The 14076-nt window shown below is 38.1% G+C and overlaps 1 protein-coding gene and 1 non-coding gene across 2 annotated transcripts; both read left to right on the plus strand.

Annotated features, from left to right (window-relative positions):
* Positions 1–3875: 3875 nt before the first annotated feature.
* Positions 3876–3982, plus strand: LOC141699203 (small nucleolar RNA R71). Its single transcript, XR_012565684.1, has one exon. It is a non-coding gene; the product is annotated as a small nucleolar RNA R71 (small nucleolar RNA).
* Positions 3983–11907: 7925 nt separating this feature from the next.
* LOC141695913 (uncharacterized) lies at positions 11908–12231 on the plus strand. The gene has a single exon (XM_074500118.1). The coding sequence runs from the start codon at positions 11908–11910 to the stop codon at positions 12229–12231; it is 324 nt and encodes a 107-aa protein (XP_074356219.1).
* Positions 12232–14076: the final 1845 nt, after the last annotated feature.

The following is a 14076-nucleotide window of genomic DNA, read 5'->3' on the forward strand; positions in this document are numbered from 1 at the left end:
GCAAGATGAGACTAATGGCCCCATGAAGTCAATTCCCCAAACATCGAAGACTTCAACCTCGAGAATCACATTAAGAGGCATCTCATCCCTCTTGGACATGTTACCCACACGCTGGCATCGATCACACTTCAAAACAAACTGATGCGCATCCTTAAATAATGTAGGCCAGAAGAATTCTGCTTGAAGGATACGAGCCGCTTTCTTCTCTCCACCATAGTGGCCTCCATAAACAGTCGAATGACAATATCGCAAGATCCCTCCCGTTTTGCTGTACGAAATACATCTCCTGATGATTTGGTCAACTCCTTGCCTAAACAAGAATGGCTCATCCCGCATGTACTACTTCACCTCATGAAGAAACTTCTTCCTTTGAGCAGAAGACAAGTCTGGAGGCATAATATTGTTCACATGGTAGTTCACAATGTCTGCAAACCACGGTTCTTCCTCTTGCACCCCAAACAGCTGCTCATCGGGAAAAGACTCATTAATCAATGTCTTATCTTATGAAGTTACACTTGGATCTTCTAAACGAGAGATATGATCATCAACTTGATTCTCAGTACCTTTCCTGTCCTTGATCTCTAACTCAAATTCCTGAAGTAAAAGAACCCATCGAATCATTCTAGGCTTCGAGTCCTTCTTCGAGACGAGATAGCGAATCACAGCGTGATCAGTAAAAACTGTCACCTTCGTCCCAAGCAAATAAGATTGTAACTTTTTAAAATCATAGACAATAACCAATAGCTCTTTCTCAGTAGTATTATAGTTCAGTTGAGTACCATTGAGGGTCTTACTAGCATAGTAGACCACATGAAATATATTATTCTTCCTCTGCCCAAGAACTGCTCCAACTGCATAGTCACTTGCATCGCACATCATTTCAAAAGGTTCATCCCAATTAGGTGCAGTTATGAACGGTGACGTTATCAAAATCTTCTTTAAGATCTCAAAAGCAGCTAGGCACTCATCATTAAACTTGAACGGGACATCTTTCTCTAGAAGATTGCACATTTTAGAGAAGTCCTTGATGAAATGCCGATAGAAACCCGCATGACCAAGAAAGCTGCAGACTCCCTTAACAAAAAAATTGGTGGAGGAAGGTTTTCAGTTACCCCCACCTTGGCTTTATCCACCTCGAGACCTTTACTAGAGACCTTGTGCCCAAGAATGATGCCTTGTTGCACCATGAAGTGACATTTCTCCCAGTTGAGAGCCAGATTGGTTTCAACACACCTTTTAAGAACGACACCAAGATTTTACAAGCACTCGTTAAAAGAATCACCGAATATAGAGAAATCATCCATAAACACCTCTACATTCTGAACAATCATATCAGAGAAGATAGCCATCATGCATCTCTGAAATGTGGCAGGTGCTCCACACAACCCAAAAGAAACTCTTCTGAAGGCGAAAGTCCCAAATGGACATGTGAAAGTAGTATTTTCCTGATCTTCTGGAGCAATGCAAATCTGATTATAACCCGAATAGCCATCCAGAAGACAATATTACTCATGCCCAACCAATCTGCCAAGCATCTGATCGATAAAAGGATGAGGGAAGTGATCTTTCCTTGTGGCCTTGTTCAGCTTCCTATAGTCCATGCAAACTCTCCACCCCATTGACTGTTCAAGTAGGAATGAGCTCATTCTTTTCATTAGCTACCACGATGATGCCTCCTTTCTTCAGCACACACTAAACTGGACTCACCCAAGAACTATCAGAAATGGGATAGATGATCCCTGCATCTAGCCACTTGAGAATTTCCTTCTTCATAACTTCTTTCATGATCGAATTTAGCCTTCTCTGTTGCTCAACAGTAGGCTTGCTACCTTTCTCTAGTAGAATTTTATGCATGCGATAAGAAGGGCCGATTCCCTTGATATCTGCTATAGTCCATCCAATTGCTGACTTGAACTCTCTCAGAATTCTTAAGAGCTTTTCCTCATCACTAGCTGAAAGGTCAGATACAATAATAACAGGTAAAGTAGACGCATCACCTAAAAAAGCATACCTTAAGTGTTCAGGAAATGGTTTAAGCTCAAGTATAGGAGCTTCCTCAATAGATGGCTTGAAGCACTTTGGAGACTTGTTCAGCTCCTCCACTCCAAGAGATTTAAAAGGCATATCTAGCCTTCACTTCCAAGGAGAAGCATTTAAATACCGCAACTGTTCATCACATTCATCATCTTCACTATCTGAATTCCCCAACAAGACCTTCTCTAAGGCATCAGACCTTAACATTTGATCAAGTTCTGAAGTAATCACAGAATTGACCAACTCCACTTTTAAGCACTCCTCATTATCAGTAGGGAATTTCATGGAATTGAAAATATTGAACGTCACGTCCTGATCTAGTACTCGCATAGTGAGCTCACCCTTCTGCACATCAATCAAAGTCCGGCCAGTAGCCAAGAATGGTCTTCCCAAGATTATGGGAATCTTTTTATCCTCCTCAAAATAAAGAATTACAAAATCAGTAGAAAAGATGAGTTTGTCCACCTTGACCAAGACATCCTCCACAATGCCTCATGGATATGTAATAGAACGATTGGCCAACTGCAAAGTCATATAAGTAGGTTTTGGATCAGGTAAGTCCAACTTCTTGAAGATAGACAAAGGCATCAAATTGATGCTAGCTCCCAAGTCACATAAACATTTATTAAATGATACTTTTCCAATAGTACAAGGAATAGTGAAGCTTCTAGGAACTTTAAGTTTCGAAAGCAACTTTTGTTGCAGCACAACACTATATTCCTCCGTGAGAGCAACTGTCTCTAAGTCATCAATCTTCACTTTATGAGAGAGAATACCTTTCATAAACTTCGCATAACTAGGCATCTGTTCAAGAGCTTCCGCAAAAGGTATGTTTATATGAAGTTTCTTGAACACCTCCATAAACGTTTCAAACTACTTATCCAGCTTTTTCTTTTGCATCCTCTTAGGAAAAGGAGGTGGAGGATAGATCTGTTTCTCCCCTGTATTACCCTCAAGAGGAGTGTATTCCATAGTAGTCTTCCTTGGTTCCACTTCTGCTTCCTTCTGCACTTCTTCCTCAGCAACAGCTTCATCTTCCGAAACCTATGATTTTTCGGGATTTGCAGCCTTCCCAGACCTCAATGTGATTGCCTTAACCTGCTCTTTAGCTTCCTTTTTTCCTGGTACTTCAGTGTTACTAGGGAGTGTACCAGGTTGTTGATTCAACAAGGCATTAGCAATCTGCCCAATTTGATTCTCCAAGGTCTTGATAAGAAATGGCTTGGCTCTTGCACATGAGCCTCAACTCCTCCAATTCAGATTTTTCATTAGATTAAGGTAGCTGATGAAGTTGGCATTTTTGCTTTGGTACATATTACGGCTGTTGAAAACCATGAGGGTTGTATTGCTTTGCTGTATATGGCTGATAAGGCTGTTGCACCGTATTCTGAGTGTTGCTCCAGCTGAATTTAGGATGATTGCGGTTGTTGGGATGATAAGTGGCCGGAGCTGGTTGCTGCGGCCTCTAAAAGTTGCTCACGAACTGAGCTGATTCACTAGAAATAGCACACTGCTCCGTCTCATGCACACCAGCATAAAGCTCACAGACACTAGTGATCTGATTTACTCCAAAGTTAGCCAAAGAATCCACCTTCATCGTCAAAGCCTGAAGCTGAGTAGCTATAGCAGTAGTTGTGTCCACTTCCAAAATTTCTGCTACTTTGGCTTGAGACATTCTCTGAGTTGGGTTCTGGTATTCATTGGTAGCCATCAGTTCAATCAATTCATAAGCTTCATCGTAGCTTTTGGCCCATAAGGCTCCTCCTGATGTTGCATCAAGCATGGGTCTAAAAGTAGCACCCAACCCATTATAAAAGCAATTAATGTTCATCCAGTCAAGCATCCCATGATGAGGACACTTTCTAAGCATCTCTTTGTATCGATCCCAAGCCTCACACAAAGATTCTCCCGTTTGCTGCGTAAATTGAGTAATAGCATTTCTAATTGCAGTTGTCTTTGCCATAGGGAAGAATTTAGTGAGAAACTTTTGAGCAAGATCCTCCCAAGCAGTAATGGAGCCTGGTGGTAGAGAATGTAACCAACACTTAGCCTTATCCCTCAGAGAGAATGGGAAAAGCCACAGCTTGATACCGTCTTCAATAACTCCATTGAACTTGAAAGTGTCACAGATCTCGATGAAATCCCTAATGTGAATGTTGGGATCTTCTATAGGAGAACCCCCAAACTGAACTGAATTCTGTATTATCTGAATCGTGCTCGACTTGATTTCAAAGGTGTTAGTTGTAATGGCGGGCCTGATAATGCTGGACTGAATATCATTGATCTTCGGCTTAGAATAGTGCATCAAAGCCTTTAGATTTGTTGCTTGATCTCCCATTATGACTAAAGCTTCTTCTTCAGCTTTCTCCTTAACAAAAAATTCTTCAACCTTCTCTTCAACAAGAACTTCTTCAACTACTTCCTTCGCTTTATCCAGTGTTCTCTTGCGAGACCGAGAACGCGTATGTATACACACTCGCTAGAGTACCTGAAACACGATAAGTAAACAAGTAAGTAACAATGTCCGAGTCAATGAACTTTAACGACCACTGATGACAAACACATAAACTAAAAATTAACACCGAGTCCCCGGCAGCGGCGCCAAAAACTTGTTAGGATGAAAATACGCGATAATATTTACACAAGTATACGCGAGCACAAGTAATATAGAATTATTTCTAGTTCGTTCCCACACAGACTGGTTTAGGTTGATTTTAATTAATGTACTTATGCAACAATTGTATGGTTGTTATTCAATGCTAAGACGAATACCAATTGGTTTTTTTATAGCTAAGGTTATTAACTAACATGCAATTAACTAAGAGATTAAAAGGTTGATTTACTTATATAACATAAACATGGGATTCTAACTTCATTACTACTTCATTCAATATCCCTATTTGTTCTTAACCTTAGCATGCAATGGTGATGACACTAATTAGATAACACGAAACTAGTATGCTAACTTTCGTTGCACGAATACACTACTACCAGACATCCACAAAAGAGATAGAAGCTGAATAGACACCAATTATGCCCTATATGTCTATAGAATTTAACAACATAATGGTTTAATGTGCAAGTTATCTATTGTGATTATATAGGGCAAGTAAGATGGTTAAAATTACCTACGAATCAGGTATATCAATTACATAAACCTATGATAGCATGGAAAGTTCTAAACCTCTAAATTCATTGTCGCTTCATTAGAGATTAACATTATATCTTAAAAGTTTGCGACGCTCATAAGACGAATATGCGCAACCAATACTAGGATATCATATAATCACCACACACTAAAGTATCAAAACATATTAACTATTGAAATTCATAAGTAAATCCGTTAGAACCCCACGATAACGATTAGCTCATAACCGAACTCATCATCACCGTGGGTTCTGATAAAAGCACGGTATAATAAACTAAGTCTTTATAAAAGAATAATAAACCAAGTACGTTTAACAAGAGTATAAGGGTCAATAAATAAGAAACGAGCATCCAAGATTACAACTTAGAACAAATAATTACAAGAATAAACTAGATCTTCTTCGCCTTGGTTGTATTTGTGCTATAGGTCTTCTCGCTGTCTTTTCCTTAAGTTCCCTTATGAAATAATTCTTTAAGTTGTCTTTATATAGCAGTCCAATTACTTCAGAAGTCCAGCAGATCAAAATTGTAGTAGAAACAGGATTCTGTGATCCCGACCTGGCGCGACTGAGTGCTTCATCAGCGTGGGCGCGTTGTCCTTCTGTAATTTCGGCGCGGCCGCATGCTATCACAGCGCGGGTGCACTAACCTTTTGGAGAAAATTCTTCTGCTTGTTTTATTCAGCTAGTTCTTGACGGCTTTGCATGAGCAATCTTCATGACACTTTTCTAACACCATTTTAGCATCAAAATAATGCTAAATCACCTTAATCCCTGTTATATGCCTGAAATACAAAAACACTACAAAACACATCAAAAATACAAATAATTTGAGTACAAAACATCAATCTAAGCCTTTATAGAGCATTCTAAGTGGACATAAATACCACTTAACACTTCTCTCATTCAAAACTCTAAAGAAGTTGATGCCTCTAATATGTAGGGCACGCATTCTTTCAGAAAAGAAGTCGATGATGCTCCTTTAGGGGATGCGCCTTCTAAACAAAGTGATGAGGATTACAATTAGCTCGATTTGGATCCCTGGATTCTGATGCCAGCAGAGAAAATGGGGCCAGCTGAAGACACGATTGAAATTCCTATCGACGAGAAGGATCCAAGCAAAGTTCTGAAGATTGGGTCTCAGTTAAATTTGAGGCTGAAGGAAGGACTTTCAATATTTCTCTTGGAAAACCTTGATGTATTTGCGTTGACCACTCAGATATGGTGGGAATTGATCCCAAAGTCATGTGTCACTGATTGAATATCGATCCCAAACATAAAGGGATTCGACAAAAGCGCAGGGATGTAAGCGGAGAAAGGGCTGTAGCCTTGGAAGAGGAAGTGGATAGCCTCTTGAATGTCGGACTAATCAGAGAATCTTTTTACCCGGAATGGTTGGAAAATTGGGTGTTAGTGAATAAACCCAATGGGAAGTGGAGAAATTGTGTGGACTTCACAGATCTAAACAAAGATTACCCAAAGGATAGCTTCCCTTTTCCAAGAATTGATCAGTTGGTTGATGCTACGGCAAGACATGCTTTGCTGAGTTTCATGGACGCATACTCTGGCTATAATCAAATTCCTATGTATGAACCTGACCAGGAGCATACATCCTTATCACAGACAGAGGTCTCTACTGCTACATCGGAATGCCATTTGGTTTAATCAATGATGGGGAAACTTACCAAAGGCTGGTAAAAAGGATGTTTAAGAGGCAAATAGGAAACACTGTGGAGGTATAAGTGGACAATATGTTGGTGAAATTCAAGAAAGAGGAGGCTCATATAGTAGACTCGGCTGAAATGTTTCATATTCTGAGAAAGTACAGAATGAAGTTGAATCCTCAGAAATGTGTATTTGGCGTGGATTTGGGGAAATTCTTGGTTTTCACACTAAACCACCGAGGAATCGAGGCGAATTCCAGGAAAATCAAAGCTCAGCTGGATATGAAATCTCCCACCAGCATTAAGCAAGTGCAAAATTTAACAGGAAGCATTACAGTATTGAATCGGTTTATTTTAAAATCTTCAGATACATGCAAGGAATTTTTTAAGGAAATTAAAGCATGGGAAAGGATTTTGCGTGGACCTCGGACTGTGAGGAGTCTTTTCAGAAAATCAAAGAGCAGTTGGGGAATCCTCCTATATTGGCAAAGCCAGAAGATGGGGAAATGTTGATTCTCTACTTGGCAGTCTCAGAATATTCCATCAGTGTGGCGTTGGTGAGAGAGGAAGTGGGCCGCCAGTCACCGGTGAATTATGTAAGTAAGAGATTGTTGGATGCAGAGACTAGATACACCAGCATGGAGAAGTTAGTGTATGCCCTTCTCCTTGCAGCATGAAAGCTGAGGCCATACTTCCAAGCTCATCGGATAGAGGTCCGCACCGCTTATCCTATGAGGCACATCTTACATAAGCCAGAGTCTTCAGGAAGAAAGCTGAAGTGGGCAGTTGAGCCGGGATAGTTTGATTTAGAGTATTTCCCTCGCACAACAATTTAGGGATAGACGTTGGCTGACTTCATACTTGAGTTTGATTCCGAAGTGGGTGAGAAGGCTATAGTGTTGGCAAAACCTTCCTCACAGGGAAATATCCATGACAAAGTGAGAGAAGAGTTCCCACACCCTTGGTGGATTTTACATGTCGACGGGGTTGTGAATAATAATTGAGCAGGGGCCATGATTGTTTTGGTTATCCCGGAAGGACATCATTTGATGAGTGCCATTCACTTCAAGTTTTATTGTAATATCCGGGAAAATTATGTGAATATTATATGTTAAATGAATAAACATTATGTGTTTTATAAATTTAAAGTGATTATTGCCATGATATTAGATGCTATAGCTGTTATGTGTGTTTCCGTGCGGGCCAGCAAATTTTTCGATTGATTAATATGTGTTAAAACTGCAACTATATGGATCGACCTGCAATTTGGACTTGTATTTAATTACGTCTTCATCAAGGTACATGTTTTATCTTGTGTATGTGCATTTGAATGTATTTTATGCGTATTTGGGTTTTTTTAGTTAATTTAAGGATCATTTTTGTTTTTCAAAAATAAACAGACCGGGACTCCACCGGGACGTCAAACCCCACAAAACCTGTGTTTTTATTTTTATAAAAATTTTCGTATTTCCAATACCCTTTATTTTTGTATTTTTAGATTATTCGCAATTTTTGGGGAATTTTGACATTAATTTTATATTTTATCATTTTTAAAATTATTTCCCGTAATTAGTATTTTTGGATCTAATTATTATAATTAGGGGATAAAAACACCCTTAATTTATTTCGGAGTAATAATTTCTGTACATATATAAATAGCAGCTGATTTTATTATTTTTATCAAAAAATTTCAGAAAATAAAAGAAAATCAAGAATTTGTTCTTGGGGGTGTTCATGAGGGTAGGAATTAAAATCAAAAGTTGAAGGTGATTCTGAGATCCGTTTGTGACGCTTGAATAGTCGATTTGAAGCTCTCTTCAAGCTCTACCTATTGATATAAACATCATTAACCGAGCTTGATTCTTCTGTGACTTCGTTTTTTCATTTTTTTGCTATTTAAATTCGGTTTTGATTTCAAGATGATTGTTTGGTGTTTTTGATTATTGATTAATGTTCCTGAGGTTTCAAGGATTGATTTAGTATATTAAAACATAAATTTTGGTTATGTTTTGCTAAAAGTCGAGTTCTTGGTTTTGATGTTTCTTTTCTTTTTCGATTTCTGGATTTTGATAGTAGTTTGATGGATTATGATTGTATAAATCTATTCTGTGTAACCGAGGCTTTAATTTGGGCTATAGATTGTTATTTTGGGTGAAGTATTGTTCAAATTGGAATTTTCCGATGAGTTCATCGGAGATTTGTTGAATCTGATCGGAATTTTGGTTCCAATAGTAGTTGGTAAATTTCGTTGTGGTGGTAATGTTTTTGGTGTGATTCTAGTGGTGTTGCGCTCAAAAAGCAGAGTAATCGGTGAGGAACCGGCGCTGTGGGGCGTTGCCGGAAGTCGGCTGGTTTCTGGAGATTCCCAGATTCCGGCGACGTTCTTGCCGCGCCGGTCATCTTCCCAGCAACTCCGGCGAGAGTCCCACCCCCCAAAACTGCTGTTGAATCTTTTTTTTCTATACCCTAAATCATATTGTGTTTTTATAATTTCTGTTTTAAAATAATTCGAAATTCAATTTATATTTTCTAAAATTATTTATTTTTACTTTCTAAAATCATATAATTATTATTTTAAATTCTCAAAATTATTTACTTAAATATTTTTAAGTTCCAATTTTTTTTATTTTTAAAAATCTAATTTGATTTAATTATTTATACTTTATTTTAGTTAATTATTTATGAATTTAAGTAATTGATTAATTCATTTAATCAATTAATTTCATTTATAAATAGTTAAATGAATGTAAATTATTTATAATTAATTCAAATAATTCCTAAAAATTATTTTTAAACTTTAAAAATTATAGTTTGGTATTGAAAAGTCAATTAATATTATTATTAATTGATTTAATTCTATTTATTTCTTATTTTATTTGTAATAAATAAACAGTTCGTCCGTTTAATACGAAACAAACACGTATAGACTCAGAAAAACATTACGCTTTCAATAAAAATACTTTTGAGACCAAATATATTTTGTATTACAATGTCATTTGATTTGTGTATTAGTTTGAGACGGTATCTGATCGGTAAATATTATTAGTGACCCGAATTTAATTCTGAATATACTGAAACCTATGTTTTGACAACCTGACTTATGTGTTACATGATATATAAATGACATGATTACGTGTTACGTGAAATGCATGCTATCTGTTTACAGTTTTAAAATGCCATGAGTAGTTATAAGCGATCGGGTAGATGGCAAGCCGTATAGTTATGTCGATTGAGTTTGGTTTTGTCAATTAAGATAGTCCTTTTGTTTATAGAATCGAATAGCAAGGAGTGCGGTCAAGTGTTAGACGGAGATAGTAGCCAGCAGCTATAAGCCAGAGTGATAGTAAGAAGTTATTGAGCATACCAGGCAAGTACCCCTACCTTCACTTATCGTTCAAGTGACGTTTATTTCGAATCATATTATACAAGTATTTATATCTTAACATATCATTCAAATGATATTGACTTTGAACTTTATTCTTTCAATTTCCATACTATTTTAAGTTCAGAATAATTAAATGTTTTTACATTTCGCTACAACTTACTCTATACAGTGAAGCGTTGAATTGAGATTATCGAATAACTAATTGTTCTGGTTATTTCGCCATTGGTTGTTGAGATAACTCTGGACCATGAGAAATGGGGAGTTATGTGGTTAAGGATGTCATTTGATTTGACTCCTTTGACAGAAAATTGTTTTTTTATGGGTTGGATAGTTGCGTAAGAGGCCGTGGCTGCGGTCCAACGTGAGCTATGTGTTATACAGGATATAACACCTTGCTAGGCCAATATGTGCCTTGGGTACCCTTTTGTTTAGTTGGATATGCTTCGGCATACCGGTGTTGCTCCGCGACTGATCACCGGTGGCAACACACCGTCATTCGAGGATTCCAATCCCAAAATAAAATAATATGCAAATATTGTTATTATCATATATATATATATATATCAGTTTTGTTACTGTTCAGGTATTGCGGTTTGGTTTGTTCATCATATTTATTGTTGTTGTTGTTCTAAATCAAAAGCTATATACTACTTGCTGAGCATTTCTTTTGCTCATACTTGTTTCATATCCTGATTCTTTCAGCTAGGCCAGGGAAAGCTTGAGTTCCAGGTCTGACCAGAAGTTGTGTGCTTGTAGATAGTTTGGTGTGTTCTCCAGGTAGACAGTTTGGGACGCTTAGCTAGTCTAGAGGTTTGTAATAAAATTTGAATAAGTTGTAAAACTAATTAGACTTATGGTTTGTGATAACAGTTGGTTTGTATTAGTGCCTATTTCATACTATAACATGTGATCGATCCAGTTACATGCAAGGGGTCATACTTATTATATAATTCCGTTGTGATTATTTTATTATGGTTTATTGGCTAGTGACTCCCAAATCTAGTCCCCGGGTTTGGAGGGCGCCACATTTATGTCACCAATAATGATGCCAAATATGAAGCTCTAATCAATGATATGAAGATAGATTTGGAGGTGGGAGTTTTAAATTTGATAGCTCGAAGTGATTCAGAGTTGGTTGTAAATCAAGTTAACGGAGGGTTCCAGGCCCGAGGCCCGAGGCCCTCGAATCGAGTTATACATAAGGTGTGTGCAATGCCCGCTCCAAAGATTTGGTAGCGCCAAGTTGGAAGGAATGCCAAGAGAAGAAAATTACAATGCGGATGCCTTGGCGAAAATGGGCTCACCGATGGACAGTGTGTTGCTAGGACAAATTCCCTAGGAATTCAGGAAATTCCGAGCATTCCAGGAAATAAATGTGTTTCAGATGCAAGAGGTTCAGCAGGAGACTTGGATGAACCCGATTCACAACTATATCCGCACAGGGACTTTGTCAGAAGATAAGTTACATGCTCGATGCATTCGTTATCAGGATGAGAAGTACGTTGAGTATGATAGGGTGCTATATAAGAGAGGATTTAATCAACCGCTTTTACGATGTGTAGATCTAGAAGAAGGAAATTATATTCTTAGAGAGGTAGATGAAGGAATTTGTGGCAACCACTCGGGGGGTGGTTCGTTGGCATTAAAAGTCCTTAGACAGGGATAATATTGGCCAACCATGAAAGAAGATGCTTTCAAGTTTGTTAGGGCGTGTGATCGTTGCCAACGATTTGCTAATTATTCGAACACCCCAACAACAACCATAACTTTATTGAAAAGTCCTTGGCCTTTCGCTATGTGGGAAATTGACCTCATTGGGGAACTTCGCAAGGCCAAGGGGGGTGTGAAGTATGCCGTGGAGGCTGTTGATTATTTTACAAATGGGGCGAAAGCTATGCCATTGGCTATGATCATGGCTAAGAAAATCAAATATTTTATTTTCAATTCTATAGTTTGCAGATTTGGTGTTCCATATAAGCTCATATCTGACAATAGGAAGTAATTTGACAACAAAGAATTAAAGAAGCTTTACGAAGTCCTGCACGTCAAGAAGGAATTCGCTGCAGTCTATCATCCGCAGAGTAATGGCCAGACGGAGGCCATAAAAAAGATCATTAAGCATACTCTAAAAGCCAAGTTGGAGAAAAAGAAAGGTGTTTGGCCAAAATAGTTGCCAATGGTCCTTTGGTCTTATAACACAACTCCAAGGTCAACTACGGGCGAGTCCTCTTGTATGTTAACCTACGATTATGAGGCTATGATTCCCGTGAAAGTGGGAGCTGGATCGTTACGAAAGGATTTGTTTGTTGAGGAAGATACAGAGGTCAATCGAAGGCTCCACTTGGATTTGTTGGATGAAGCCATAATGAATTCTCAGTTAAAACTTGTTGCGTATCAACAGAGGATTGCAAGGGTATTTCAACAAGAAGGTGAAGTCTGTGCCTTATAAGGTGGGTAATCTCGTTTTGTGAAAAGTCATGCCAAATACTAAAATAGCTCAACATGGAGTGCTTGGAGCTAATTGGAAAGGACCATAGATAGTCAAAGAAATACTTTGGAAGGGAACTTATCGCTTGGAAAATTTAGATGGCAAACTCGTTCCCCGGGCTTGGAATACAGAGCACTTGCGAAGATATTATCAGTAGGGCACGGCCCCGATCCACTCAATTTTATGATTGATTTAATGTAATAGACTAGTAGAAAATAAATTCGTCCTAGCCTAGGGGGTGGTTGTTATGACTACAAACCTTGGGACTAGCTGAAGGATAAAATTTTCAAATAAGTTCCCCACAGGGCATAGTAGCCATGGGAATGGTGTAATTTTTACACTAGAGTGCATTATCAATAAAAGAAAAAAGTTGTTTCAGTTATGAGTTTACAGGATGTGCCCCAAGTCATCTAAGCCGCGCCTATTGTATTATGTTATATATTACCATTTTGCAAATAAAGGGCGCGTTCCCTGATATATGGACTTAAAAATATTGATCTGCACAAAATGTGGGCGCGCCCTATGGGTGGAAGCGCTTTGAACTGAATTAACTTATAAAAATTATTCAAGTAGATCCATAAAGTGGGTTCATGAATAAAGATTTCAGGCACACCCTATGACAGGAAATGCATAATTTTTTTATCGTAGGTAATCCGCAGCCCTACCCTTCAGGTGCGCACTGGGTAAACCCTACGGACTCACGCAATAGCCTGCAAACCACGTAAACCAAGGTAAACCGCATTTAAGCGACAGGCTCTGACTCAGGAGGCATAAATATAAATTCTCCTCCAGTGGGATTCGAGCTTGTGACTAAGAGGATAGTTATCCCCTCTTTAACCAGCTGAGCCAACCTTTGTGGGCAGGGAAATGCCTAGTTAATGCTTAACCTACAGAAAAGTTTGATTTGCATAGAAAACCACAATCCAGAATTATAAAATTACAGATTTAACCGCAAATCAAAATTACAAATCACAAGGCGCGCCCTGCTGGTAGAGGCACCTTGACAACTTTACCTTAGAAAATTTCTATTAAAGTTTTATACAAGGGTAATTGGTAAAAATTATTGCAATAGACCAAATGTTTGCTGGCCATGGCCTAAAATATTAAGACGCACCTCATTATAAGGAATGCTATAAAAAATGGCTATAAGAGTGCAAGTCTATATGTAATCCTATCATGGCAAATTATAGGGCGCACCTTAATATTGGAGGCGCCCCATACGTTTTCTACTTAGAAAATTTTGCTTGAAAAATAATTTTTTTATTCTAAATACTTATTAAAGACATGGAATTTGTGTGGATAACTGCAAGAAAAGAAAAAACCAAATGATCATCATAATGCAAACAAAAAAGTAGCAAA

Source organism: Apium graveolens, chromosome 11 (assembly GCF_009905375.1).
Source record: "Apium graveolens cultivar Ventura chromosome 11, ASM990537v1, whole genome shotgun sequence".
Classification (NCBI taxonomy): Eukaryota; Viridiplantae; Streptophyta; class Magnoliopsida; order Apiales; family Apiaceae; genus Apium; species Apium graveolens.